This window comes from Berghia stephanieae, chromosome 7, assembly GCF_034508935.2.
Source record: "Berghia stephanieae isolate SIO BIC M18660-M18661 chromosome 7, UCSD_Bste_1.3, whole genome shotgun sequence".
Lineage (NCBI taxonomy): Eukaryota > Metazoa > Mollusca > Gastropoda > Nudibranchia > Aeolidiidae > Berghia > Berghia stephanieae.
The window spans coordinates 17695062-17710061 of NC_088366.1; the positions used below are offsets into that span (position 1 = coordinate 17695062).

The 15000-nt window shown below is 31.9% G+C and overlaps 1 protein-coding gene across 1 annotated transcript in view; it reads right to left on the bottom strand.

Moving 5' to 3' along the window:
- Positions 1-6807: 6807 nt before the first annotated feature.
- The window catches only part of LOC144976820 (ankyrin and armadillo repeat-containing protein-like), a 42708-nt gene continuing 34515 nt past the window's right edge, over positions 6808-15000 (bottom strand). Inside the window, exons 14-15 of the mRNA XM_078921300.1 lie at positions 14502-14621; positions 6808-12383 (exon numbers count right to left, since the gene is read on the bottom strand). Coding sequence (XP_078777426.1) covers positions 12119-12383; positions 14502-14621 — 385 coding nt within the window. The 3' untranslated portion in view covers positions 6808-12118. The remainder of the gene's footprint in view (positions 12384-14501; positions 14622-15000) is intronic.

The following is a 15000-nucleotide window of genomic DNA, read 5'->3' on the forward strand; positions in this document are numbered from 1 at the left end:
ACGCTAGTCTATCACAAAGTACTTTCCACCAGATCTAATAGACCCAGCTACCCATTTACTGCTGGGTGGACAGAGGGGTCAGAAAAAAAATCTCGACTGCTCCCAGGATCGATCTTGGTCCCATTGCATGTGAAGAGAGTGCTCTACCAACTGGGCTAGCGGAACCCCCTATGTGATTTATTAAGTAAGTTCTATTTCCATGCGTTGTAACATCACTCACCTCTCAGATGCAGGCCATCTTGGCAGGAGAAACCAAAATAGTTTCGGATCGCTAAGACAAGTGGAAATGCAAACATTGATTTATTTGGTCGATACATTTCATTTATAATTCAAGGGAACTAACCACTTAAGGATAGATATATTTATTTTACAACAAACATTTTCAATGCGGGGTGGGGGGGGGGGGGGGGGGGGGCTTCACAATAACTGTTTTATTTATTCCCACAGTGAGCTATATATGGAAGTCCTATTCATACAGTACAAATCACATATTAAGCATCCCTTTTCTACAAGCACTTTTACAGTATCCGTCTTTGCATTTAGCCAAATTCTTATTCATTCATTATTTAGTTAAATGGGAAATGTGTATAAAGTGCCTTAACCAAGAATATAACTTTAAGGCCAGAATTTCGCGATCATTTTCTTTCATCCAGTCACTCACCATGCTTAACTTTGCTTCACTTTTTGTCATGACCACCATTGCCACAATTCTACAATAGCATTTGATAAGCTGCAAAATCCAAATTTTACCCTCTGTCAACAAGAAAAATGGCTTTTTTTTTTCTTCAAACTTGTAACATTCCTTGTTTTGGTCCATATTCAATCTTTATAGTGCAATCAATTTGCGGGTTCCAATGGAAAGCATTTAAATTAAATTTTATTGAATATATTAGTTTTAAAAAATAAGAAAAAAATGTTCCTTAAATGAACTCGACCCAACCCTACCTCAGCTAGACTTTTCAAATTATATTTTACTCTCCCATATTCAGTTGAATTGATGGACAATTTCAGAATTAGATATTCTTTTCATTCAAGTTTTTTTGTTTTTGGTTTGGTTTGTTTGTTTTTGCTCTTTTTTTTTCTATTTGATTTGGTGTGTGTGTGTGTGTGTGTGTGTGTGTGTGTGTGTGTGTGTGTGTGTGTGTGTGTGTGTAGATAGGCCATAATTTTGTTCCATGTTGCATAATAAAGCAAATGCGTCAGGTTGCTTAACATTATATTTTTCTTGTTTCAATACTCAAATATATTTTATTATGAAACAAGGTGATTGGATACGGCATTGCAATGTAGCACAGTGGAATCCTTTTTTTTTTCTTCCCTTGATCGAGATGAATAGTCTTGAGTTTGCTCATTCTGGCAACATGACTGATTCTTATTGTCATCGGGCATTTGTGACCCATCTTCTCGAAGCAGTATTAATTCGTGGTGTTTTGAATGTTAAAACTTGGAACTTTTTTTTTTTTTTCAAAAATATGACACTTAGGTTAATTATGTTTTTATTTCTTATTGAGGAGAATCATTTTGATTTCTTAAATTGGCAAAAATAAAAATTTCACAGTTTTTATTATTTTAACTTCAAAATTTCCTTTTGGCATCTGGTTCACCTTGAGTTAATACCGTTTTGTGAGAATTGGTTACATTTGTTTGATGGATCCTTCATATTTCTTTCATAAATCTAATGCCTCAGTTACAGCATCCTATAACCGCGTGTAGAAGGATGCCATTTTTGTTGTTGTTGCTTTGGCTGTGGTCATGGACTAGGCAGTTTGGTCATTGAATTTCCTTGTCACTGTGATAATATAGAATCCACAGACGCAATCATCGTTTGTTGTTGTATACAATGCCTTTCAATTTGATAACTTGTGGTTCAATATAACAACTTAATTATGATATGGCACATAATTGTCAATGTTAAACCTATGTTAAACCTAGTTGTTATCAAATGTATGTTTTTTATCCCTTTAACCACATATCATAACTATATATTATGCTAGCGACAATCTTGTAGGCTATTTTAATGTAATAAATAACAATGTGAAATTGAATGTAAGCTTCAATTTAATTACAAAAACAGATCAAATGAACGTTTCGGGTTTTCCGTTTATCAACAAAACAGGATGAATGAAACACTACAGATGAATGAGATAATGATGAAGGAGAAACCCGAAACGTTCATTTGATCTGTTTTTGTAATTAAATTGAAGCTTACATTCAATTTCACATTGTTATTTATTTCTTAGAGCTTTGAGCAGTAACATTTACATTATATTTTAATGTAATGATAATATGACACACGGCATCAACATGGTATTATGCAGGGTGAAAAAAAATATTTTGGTCACTTTAAATATTTTTTAAAATGCACGTTTTGGCATTTGTTTCACCTGGATGTATTACCAGAATGAAGTAGTTGGTCACTAATTATCTATAAATGCTACAAGCACTCTTTTCTTTCTTTTCACTGTTGCTTTTATGAAACATGATAGAAATATGCGTGGTATTTTTACGAAAGAGTGTCAAAGATACAAGTCTTGTAACTGTGTTCATAATAGGACCAGTATATATATATATATATATATATATATATATATATATATATATATATATATATATATATATATATATATATATATATACTATGCAATTTATCGTTATAATGTGTGCTTTATTAAAATTTTCCAGACACAGGGTCCAGTTTTAATCTAATCAATTTATATCGTAGTGTATAAATGGAGAGCATTAAAAACATTGTTTTCAATTGTTGTTGCTGCTTTCTTTGTGGAAACCATTAGGTCAGAAGTCAGACAAATAATAGAAAGAGTTCTGATCTGATTAAAAAATCAAAAGTGGCTTCATTAGAATATTTTTAGTCAGAGAAAGATTATGCGGAGTCCAGTGAAGGGTATCTATGAAATATATACTGGAGTAGGTATATCGTTATGTATTTCAAAATAGGTCGAATGAAAAAACATATTGTTTTGATAAAGTTTTTATTGTTTAACAGCAAAACTGAATTTTATCCATGTCGTAATGGTGATCCGCTGCATCATCCTGGTACATTATTACTAAATGTACTAGTGTGGCTATGTGATCTTTTGATATGAATATGACGCTTGCCTTTTGACTAATAGGTCCAGGGTTTGAGTCCCAATCTGAGTGGTACATAATAAAGCCCTCGGAAAAGCCTCTTTTCTTACATTCTCACATCGTACTCAAGTGTAAAATGAGTATGTGGCCGTTAACTTTGTTGTTTCTGTTTGAAATAAAAGTGTAATTCATAGTATTGTCTTAAATCGTTCATATGTCATGTTAAATTCCACATTGACGACAGAGAAATTTTCTGTCATCAATCTGAAATTTAGTAATGTATTTAGTAATGTCTTTATTGTTTGTTTTTTGTTTTGTTTTTTGTTGTTAGCTGAAGAAGGGGTTTGAGCATGAAACGTTCCATGTTGGGTATTTTGTTATTTTTTGAAGCTGTTATCTCCCAATGGAAGTATTTTTTATAATCTCAAATTTTATAAGTTCAGCATAAATTTTGATTTTATCTTTATGTTCATCCCGACATAATAGTGTTTTGAGACGATTGGTCCATTTATCCAATTATTTATATGGTTTGAATTTTAAAAACTGAACTTTTATATAGCCCAATAACCACTAAACGTGCTCAAAGCGCTTTACAATTGCTGACCTAAAGGTTTTTGAAAAGGGAGAAGCATCTCTGTTATTTCTTGGTCAAAATGCTGATATCAATATGATGTAATGTCAGGTTAGAGTAAAAAAAAAAATAATTTTGAACTGAACGTGAAAAGGGTAAAAATAATAATTGTCCTTGATAGTCATAGTCATAATAATATTTTACATTTACATGACAGATTATTTTTATTTACAAAAAGATTTTTGAATTTGAATTTGCATTTATTCTATACGTTATTTTGTTCTGAACTCATTACCTCAGTAGTGTTAGATGAGATGTTAATGTCATAAGAAGTTAAGCCCTATGATTCTTTTTATTTGTGCTATATATTTTCCTTAACTTATGTTCTTTGCTTTTACACCAACAGTTTTTTGCCTGCTTTTCTATATCAAAAATATTTAATTGGTGCTCTTTTAGTTTTTGATTCGAATATGTCTTATATTATTGTTATTATTATTATTATTATTATTATTATTATTATTATTATTATTATTATTATTATTATTATTATTATAGTAGTAGTTATATATTATATTTGTTTATGTTAACCTTTTATTTTACCATTATAATTCATTTCTACAATTACAGTAATATGTTTAAAAGTGTATCATTCATTTTGTAAAATAATGCTGTTGGAATATTTTGAGTACCTATATACAAGACATTTTACTTATCTCACATCTGATTGTGACCCACTGATATTGTTTTGGTCAACCATATATGATTTAGATTCAAATTGATTAGAATCAAGAATAGGTTCTTTTGTTTTCCTACAGTGTATTCCGTCCCCCTTTATCTGTTTTCCAACTTGGTTTCTGACTTTTCCTTGGAATAAATGCGATCATTTGGTTTTTTCCTGGCCGTGGCCGAAATTTTAGCTGAGAGCGAGGGATATGGTCAAATGAAAGGTTAAAGTTTTGGGAGATGACAATTTTTTTCCGTGTAAATTATCTCTTTGTTATTTACTCCATATGTTTTAAAATAAGGATTCGTCAGCATTTGAGTGTATTCCACTGAGTGGGATACTGTGCTCGTGTCTGGATGGGGCTTGTAAGTGATCTCAAACTACGTACTTTGGTAGTGTTGGAATCTACATCAGTCCCCTATTGAATCATTCTCCTATGTCTTACTTTCTCTTTGGGTACTTTTAATTGTAAATTTATTATTTTTTGACCATCTCATTTCCTTCCTCTTTACTGGCACTGAAATGGCATAAATTTGTTGCAAGCACAGTAAAACACTTTTTTAAAAAAAGAGTTATTTACAGTATAAAAATTTAAAAAAATTCAATTTACCTAAATTTGTCGCATGCACCGTTAAACACTTAAACAAAATCAAAAAATTGTAAGTTAATTACAGGATATAACTTTTTTTCTCGATAAAAGTACATTAATTCACCGCAAATTTAACAATCGAGACTATATAGTAAATTGTCAGTAATAGGTTTATGCAAACAAACTACTCAATTGAGGCAGTGGGTTACAATAACATATTTAAACATGGTTTTATTTAATTTCAAAATGTTTTTATTTCCATTGAATCATTCGTCCAGTCAGTCCCATCAGTTGTACCGTTTCAACCATAATATAATGTTATTTATTTTACAATTCTTCATCAAAATGTTTGATACAGGACCACTGATAAGAACTTATGACCTTGCATTATGAATGTTACCACTACTATTATTACATGCATACAAAACTTGTTCTTCAAATTTTGAATTGAATTGATGGTCAAATTAGCATTTCATTTATTTATAAGACTATATTTTAAAGACTATTTTAAGGCTGATTTATTTAAAGATAATTCCATTTCGCTTAATACAGCCTTTATTTACAATGGATTCATTTGTCCAGTGAGTTGTATTGTACAGTACAAACCATAATATCATGTATTGTATTTTACAATTCTTCATTAAAGTTTGATAAAGGACCAATGATAAGAGCTTATATCATCACATTACTATTACTGCTTACAATAATACTACATGCAAGCAATCTTATTCGTCAATTTTTGTAGTATTTTATTTTTATTTTCTATTACAAAAGAATGTTTTTAAAGCTTATTTATTTAAAGATAATTTCATTTAGCTTAATAATGTATTTACTTACAATAATTGACTCCTTTGCCCGATGAATCCACTCAGGTTTATATTTACGCTATTATTTAAAGCTTATAGTTTTCAAGATAATTTCATTTAATTTAATACTGTTATTATTTGCAACTGATTAATTTGCCCAATATTTTGTTCTTTCAGGCCTACATTTAGAGCCCATATATCAGTTTACATTATTTCATCGCAGGAATATTTATAAATTTTATTTTCATTTTACTTCAGCATTATTGCCCTTCCAATTTTATTTATGTATTGACATAATTTAACCTCAGGCTGTATCGAATCTTTTTTTTCCAATTAAATTTTTTTTTTAAACCTTCATAAACAAAACATCGATATTGGAATATTTGTTGCTGTTTTTTTATGGTTTATTATACTGAATATACATTCAAGACTTTTTTGCTGAAATCAATTTAATAAACATTATTTATTTACTGAAATCCAAATACATTAATTTTTTGTGTGTTATTATTACTTAGTAATATTTTTGTTAGGTGCTTGTTTGTTCGTTTGTTTTAGTTTATTGTTCTCTTCTTTTTTTTTTTTTTTGTTCTTTTTTTTTTTTGTTTTATTCATTTATTTTCAATAATTTTTTTTTTTTTTCTGTGGTAAAAGTACCTTGAACTTATTTTTTAAGCTTTTCAATGGGGAAAACTGGGGAAATTGGGGGAGGGGAGGGGAAATCCAACATAAAGCCTGTACTTGCTCATTAGTGATAGGTAGTGTAAGAATGTCTGCACAAAAATCACACGTAAGAGGCACAATAATAATAGGGAATGGAATTTGGTTCCTAGAGACCTGTTGGGTATTTCATCAGACTCTAGGCATAAACATTTGCGTGTACGACCAATCCAAGGGTCGTCCAAAAATAATATTTCTTGTTATATGAATCTTGAAATAAAAAAGTTTAGCCTTTTTGTCGTTCTGGTCCAGGACACATTTACTTACATGTTTTATAATGAGTCTTCAAAAGATTAACTAGAAAGTCAGGGAGTATAATGTACACATCACAGTTTATTCAAAAAGCATGTTTTATGTAATATCCAGTATGACAAATAAAGGAGGGAAATATAGATCACATGGAATGTTGTAGATTGAAAGATAGACTTACAATTATTGTCATTAATGCTGAGTCATCACTAGATATTGGATAGACACAAAAAGTGCCAATATTTGTAAATAACATATTAATAATGAACATGGTCACGTGTAGGTAACATTTTAACAATAAACCTAAATATTATTTACTTCATTAAACAGTAGTAAGCAAGACTCTGACAGCTTAATACTTTCTTCACTGCTTATACCACGTGACCAAGGGACATAGTATTATGCATGTCTTCTTTTCAATCTACCTTTTCACTCTCCTTACCGATGGTTTTCAGTATTTTCCCAAAACGGCAGGCTTATCTAGCAGAAAAATTGATTTTTAAAACTCAAACACGCTCTCTACAAAACAACTTTATGTTCTTATTCATTAAACAAAGATCATTCTTCAAAGTTTGTGATGTACAAAATAAATCTGAATAAGAAAAAAATGTATATTGTGTCGTAACAAATGTGACGATTTTGTTGCAGGTGGTAAGGAGAGGGTTAAATGGTCACTTGGTATTTCATGCTCTGGTCAACAAGGAAAAAAATACAAACTTTATTCTACATATCTTATGCAGATTTTTATAACAGACATTTTCTTTATCAATTCAATGGGAATTTCTTAAGGCTCTGTCTCCCAAAAAAAAAAAAAAGAAAAAAAGAAAAAGATTATGATAATAATACTTAAACAGTTTCAGTGCTTTGCACAAAGTGAGCAATCGAGGCTAAACAGCTCTTTTTCCAATACATGTATAAAAAATAGAGAAGCTGAAAGAACTATTCAAATTGGAATCATGCGGGTGTTGTTATAATGCCTCATCGATATGGCAACTTAACCTATTATTATAATAATGACATTGCAGTGGGTATAAACAATGTTTTTGTTATGAAATGACTCCGTTTCACAATTTATTGTAAACACTATAAACAAGGTCTTTATTGCTTTTATAATAAAACAATAAAACAGGTATAATGTACAAAGTTGTGAGTCATTTATCTAAAACAAACGTGTTTATCTTTGGTCTTCCGATACAAAGTATACAGACATGGATTTTTATTCTATAATTGTATGTCGTTGATCAAACTCCATAATTATTTCATAAATGAGAAAAGCACAGATGAATTTATTTCGAAAATGGCATTTCTATAACAATCTTAACACTGAGTAAACAGAACTTGACAAGAGGTTGAGAGAGAAAAAAAAAATGACATTTTGTTTGAGTTTGCATTATTCATAACGCATTGAAGTGACATCAGTGCCAGTGAAAAGAAGGCATATTGTGGCTTGTTGGGATATCAAAATATTACATATCTACCTTTAAGCTGTGATCATAAGTGCTCCTAAAAAGAGTAAAACAAAGAACCAAATAGACCACAAATCTACGTGTTTTCAGTGAAGCCATATCAAAGTCCTAACAATGCATACAGGATCTGAGATACAATAAAAAAAAAAAACCCAACTCATTTCACAACAAACACAGAAAGTCACAGAACATTGTTTGTAGAAAAATAAATAATTGAGTTTTCATATAGACCTATATTCTCTAAATGTACTCAAAGCGGGGTCCCCAAGCCAAAAGCAAAGCTGAAACATGCAGGACGAGACATGATGCCTGTGAGGCACTATTTACAATTCTTTCTTCGACAGAGACACCCCTGTTACCAGCCAGGTACATGAGTGCAAGGAGGGAGAGAATATTATGAATAAAAAGCCTTCTCAAAGGAGTCGACTTTGAACTGCCAGGAGTGGAACTTGAACCAAGGACCACTGGTATAAAGGCAAGTGTCATACCACAAGACATGTAAAGCAGCACAAAGAAAGACAGAGACAGCAAAGTTGATATTTCCTGTCCATAATAAGAAGTTGATGGTCCTCATTACAGAGAGAAAGAAGGGGAGGGGAGGTGAGAGAGAGGAGAGAAAGGGAGAGAGAGAGGATAATACAGAATGGCTTACTCTGTCTATGTAAGTGTCTAATGATGAAAGCTGGGCGGAATGAAATAAATTGTGCCATTATACATTATGGATTTAAAACAAAAACAAATTATCACAGTCAATGCAGATTGGAGATGTTATCAATTCTAAAATGTAAAGCAATTCTTGGGATGAATTACTTTTTTTTTTTTTTTAATCAGACCTGCTACTGGCAGCACATTATAAAACCACAACACACACAGACACGCACACAGGCAGACACACATACACACACACACACACATACACACACAATCACTCGCGCGTATATATTATATATTTATGTATGTATATAACTTGAAGAAAAAGAAAAGAACAGAACAAAAAATCATAGAAAAAAACAATTATTAATCTAAAATTCAACATTACCTTCCAGTTGTACATTATGAAGCACATAGAAAAAAAATATTTGGTTTCAAACCAATTTGGAAGAGGATCCACTAAAGGCTAAAAATAAGATTTCCCACCAATATTCATTTCAAATTCTGCTTTTAAAAATTAGAACGGAAAAAATAAATTCATAATTTGAGACCCATCGACGCTTTCTAGTATTATGTGGTAATAAACTTGATGGAGAAAATGAAGTTGAAGTCAAATTGATCAGAATCAGAATTTGGAAATGTAATTGTAATTGTTTTTAACAGGAAGTAAACAAAACTCAGTCTCATAAATGATTACATTTACCATTACTAAAATGTTATAAACATCATGTCAGGTTAAAAGCAGCCCTTCATAACCCTTGGCTCCATGGAGCCGCAGTTTATCCCAGTTTCTATAACTTGAAACAGACCAAACAATAGCATTTGTATGCGTCCCTTTAACAGAATGGTAGTCTATCGTAAAGTACTTTCCCCCAGAGCTATAAGACCCAGCTGCCCAATTACTGCTGGGTGGACAGGGGAGGGGGGGGGGTAGTCAGAAAAAAATCTCGGCTTCACAAATGACCTATCGGGACCCCCAAGGCATAAGGTTAACCCCAACATAAAAATATTTTTTGAGACTGTTTCATTTGGTCAATTTTGGGGCAAAAATGAAACTGCATAGAGATCCATAATGATTGTGTTTGTACCAGTGGCAGGCCTGAAAACACAAAACAATGTATAAAGGAGGTAATGGGTACGTATATAAACAAAGGTCAAGGTTGCCACGTGATATCTATATTTGAAATTGAATTATGAGAAAGTAAAACAATATTACAATGATTAAAAATTAAGAAATTAGTTGGTTAGTAAATTCAACTAATTGTTACTTATTGTTTATTCAAATTTTAAAAATATATAACAGTAGTATGTTTCCTTTAAAACTACCCCACTAGTTCAATCCAAGTTTATTAGATGAGGTTTCTAAAGCATGAAATGAAGAACAATCGATTGTTACCCTATAAATATGATGTTACTCACTCAGTAAGTTGTTGACTAGGGCCTTAGTTTTATAAAGCTGGTCAATTAAGATATTAGCAATAAATATATAAATCAATACAATAAAAAAGGGGATTTTCGTGATTATAGTATGAAAATAGCAAACATTTCATATAACAAACATTTACTTGTTTGCTTTTATGAGTTTTCGTGCATTTGCTAAAGATTTATGAAATGTCAGCGCTGACAAGGGCAAGCTAATGGAATAGTCAAATGATTTATGATATAGATATAGTGCCGTGGAGAGAGAGAGAGAGAGAGAGAGAGAGAGAGAGAGAGAGAGAGAGAGAGAGAGAGAGAGAGAGAGAGAGAGAGAGAAGGGGGGGGATAGTAAGGCAAATGAGACTATTCCGACAGACAGCAAAATTAAGCCCAAGCACAGCCCGTGTATTTACTTTTATTCTGTCCAAAAATTGAAATTCCACATGAATAGCTAATACTAGTGATAAGAATGTCTGAGATTTCTGATCCTTTACACACAAAAAAATATAAAAATAAAAGACATCTCATCCAACAGAAAATCCCTAAATACGAATTGACTATCTAGATTGAATATATGTTATTCTATTTTATATTGCTTACATAATTAATGAAATGCGGCGCTGCACTGCGGCTGACGCCTGGGTTATTCCAGTCTTCCCTTGGAATAGATCCTAAAGAAAAATTTCAACTTAGGGATGAATAAAGGGAATTTATGAATTTATGAATTACTCTCAGTGAATAACATATTTGTAATAGAATAATGAATGAGACAAGTGAAGCTATGAAATTGAGCAAGGTTAAAATTCCTGGAAATTAGCTTCTTTTTTGAGCTTCAAGCAGTGACATTTATATTTTACATAGATGTTCATAACTATCAAGTTCTCCCAACTCATAGAAGACATGACAGATAACTGTCATAATAGTTTGCACAGAAAAAATAACAATGTGCACATGATTTAGGGAACAATAATTGATGTCATAGGAATGCCAGGAACAAAATGTATTGGTTGTAACAGAATGTGTTATATTATTATACATAAAGAAGGCCATGATACAATAAAAATCTAAGAATTTATATTATTCCACCCCTCTCATTGGAAAACCTTATCATTTCTTAGTAAAAATACATTATCGTTGAATAATGCTTTGAATGCGTTGAATAGAAATTTTATTCCACGATTGCAGAATATTTTCGCATATTTTATAGGTGTGAAATAAGGTGTAAAAGACAGCTGATCAGCAATTATAAATAATCTTTTGGTGCGTATGAATACAAATCCATGTTTTTTTTTTGTTTTGGGTCAAATTGTCATTCAAGCAGAAGGAGAAAGATACAGATTATGGTGAATAGAAGTACTAATACCATACCATTTGGTTACAAAAATCTAATAATCTTACTTGTAGGGGTGGAATAAACATAGTCTTTCATTTCTTTGTATTTAATAAACTCGTTATATTTTTATTGTGCAATAACACATACTCGCAAGCGTATTGCACGATAAAAATAACTCATTTAATAAATACAAAGAGATGAAAGAATCGTATATTCTAATTGTCAAATCATAAATCCGAGACCCAATCATTGTAAAACAGAATTTTGATTTTTAAAAATATCATTGGTGAGGTCATAGGAGGGGTATGATAATAACATTATTGAATTCCTGTGTTTAAAATTTTGAATTCATTCACAATGCACAAGTACTCCCAAGGTCTTCTTCTTCCTCCTCTTCTTCTTCTAAATTATTCACTTAGATAATTCAGAGCTTTATCACAGATAAAAAATATACAATGATTGTAGACATGTGCTTTAAAAAAGACGTAGTGTAGTTCCTGTCTTGCCTAACCCTCCTCCCCAGCTTGTACTAGTGAAACTCTTGACATGTGTGACCTATGTGACCTCTGGCTGTCCAAGGATAGACGACTGTTGTGGACTGACTCTCTTATGTTGGAGATGCGGGAAGACCTAGAAGCTGTGTCGCTGTCCTCGTTGATGTTGGAGTTACTCCCCCTGGCATGAGACCCACTCTCATCCAGACTAAGGATGGTGATTGGACGAATGTCTTCTCGGTTCACTTTTGTACGGACCAAACTTGGCCTTCCTTCACTGTGATGTGAAAAGGAGAACAAAAGGTTATCTCAGCAACAACATTTAAGGCAGAACAGGATAAAATAAGCGTACTAAGTGTCCTATCCAAAGGATAGCAAGCAAATGTTAATATCTGCTCAGGCTTCATAGAAGCCTGTAGCTCTTAGTGACTATTTTACCAAAATATAATTTACTGCTGGTCTTATATGATCTGACAAAATCTTTATGTGGTATAGTATGATTTGAGGATGAATCCTAGAACACTATACTGGCACTGTTTTGTGTTGTTCCCTTATTTATGAGCCACATTTACTTCCTTTTTCTTTCTCTCCATTTTATTGACTCATTTAGGCACCTCTAGTTTTTGGTTATGAAATGAAATGAAATGTTTAGAAAAAATTTTAAAATCTGAGCTCCTACAAAAATGTTATGACCTGAAATTGCTAGATCCGTACCAATTTGCATACCAGCAACATCTCAGTGTAGAAGACGCACTATTAACCGCCACAAATTCGATCTCAAAACACCTTGACCAAACGCCCTCGAATTACGCCAGAATCCTGTTTGTCGACTTTTCGTCAGCTTTTAATGCCATGAACACAGATATTTTGCTTCAAAAGTTGTGCAACATGGATATTCCAAACTACCTTATTAAATGGTATAAAGAGTTTCTGACCCATAGACCGCAATGTGTAAAATTGGGTGAACATATCTCCAACAAAATAACGTTGTCGAACGGATGTCCCCAAGGCTGCGTGAGTTCCCCAATCCTGTACATCTTATACACCAACGACTGCAGACCATCCTTTGAAAATTGTTTTATAGTGAAATATGCAGATGATACTGCTATTCTTGGCTTATTAAAAGATAAAGTTACCGAAAAGAATTATTTCAAACAAATAAATATATTCACTGATTGGTGTAAACAAAATCAGCTTGAATTAAATGTTGAAAAAACAAAAGAACAGGTGCTTGGTGTAAAAAATAAAAACGACTTAAAGTGTGTGGCGATCGGTAAAAATGATGTTCAGATAGTTGACTATTTTAAATATTTAGGAATAACCATTGATAGTTCCCTCAATTTCTCTCAACATATTAATATAATATCTAAGAAAGTTGCCCAAAGATTATACATCCTAAGGAAATTGAGAACATTTCAAGTAAGGAAGAAAACTATGTTAAGAGTTTATGACTCATTGATTAAAAGTGTAATTGCGTTTGGCTGCACCATATGGTTTGGAGGATGCCGACTTAAAGATAAATCAAAAATTTCAAAATCTATCAAAGAGGCATCAAAAATAATAAACCATCCTCTTGATGGAGTAGAAAGAGTTCATGGAAAAGCAATAGAAAGGAAAGCATTCTCAATTACCAACAATAAAAAACATTTTATACCATGAATTTAGTCTTTTACCATCTGGGAGAAGGTTTTGTCAGATTAAATGTAGAACTAACAAGTATAAATCAACCTTCGTTCCATCAGCAATAAAATTTTTGAATATTTCATATGGTACAGAAAAACCAAGGATTGATTCGTTGACTGATTAAGTGATTAATTTATTTCATGTAAGATTAACTGACCAATTGATAATGATGATAATTTTTGGTGTCGAATTGACACAATCGTAACAAATTGAAAACGAAATGAATATGTTTATGTTGTGTATATTGCACGTGTGAAAGAAAGAGAGGAAGAGAGAGAGAGAGAGAGAGAGAGAGAGAGAATGAGAGAGAGAGAGAGAGAAAATAAGTAGGAGTGAAATATCTGTTCAATGTTACAGTTATCGTTTAACGTTATAACAAGTGTAACTAAATGACAAATTGCCATATTTATGGACAATAAAGATCTATTTAATTATTATTATTATTATTATTATTATTATTATTATTATTATTATTATTATTATTATTATTATTATACAGAGCACTATACTGTTTTGACCTTTTTAGGATGATTCGTTTTTCTTGTATTTTTCTTTCTGCTTTCCCTGGCACTGTTTCATTCACACTTTTTCATATCCTCCCCCTACTGTAGGATAACTTTTTTTGTTTTCGTTTTCTTCTCTTCTTACTCTTACTCATTGTGTGGTTAAATATTGTTCTATAATAATAATAACATTATATTTTCATACTCACGGTATAGGGGGAAGTCCAACCTTTCTGTAATGTTGCCATCCCTCTGTAAAGGTGGTTGCCAAACGGAGTCGCTTGGTGTAGTACTTTATCACTTTCATCAGATAAGGGTCATTCCGACATCTTCAGAAAAACAAAATTCATAATTTAGAGATAAATAAATAGTCCTTCAGAGCCATAAGGCCTATGAAAACGGAGTTTATCCCAATTAATATAGCATGAAACGGACAATAGCAATTGCTTGTTATCATTTGGATAGGATGCTAGTCTATCTCAAAGGGATTGATCTTACAGATCTAGCTACCCAATTACTGATAGGTGCTGAAAAAAAACCTTTATCTTCAACCACGATCAAACTTGGTACCTTTTGGGTATGAAGCAAGTGCTCTACTAACTGAACTATCAGGACCCCCAGAGATAGATAAATCTATTTGTAACCCATAGCCTCAAAGTATATTGGGTCAGATTTATATTGATAACGAAAAATTTGATTCATTCAATA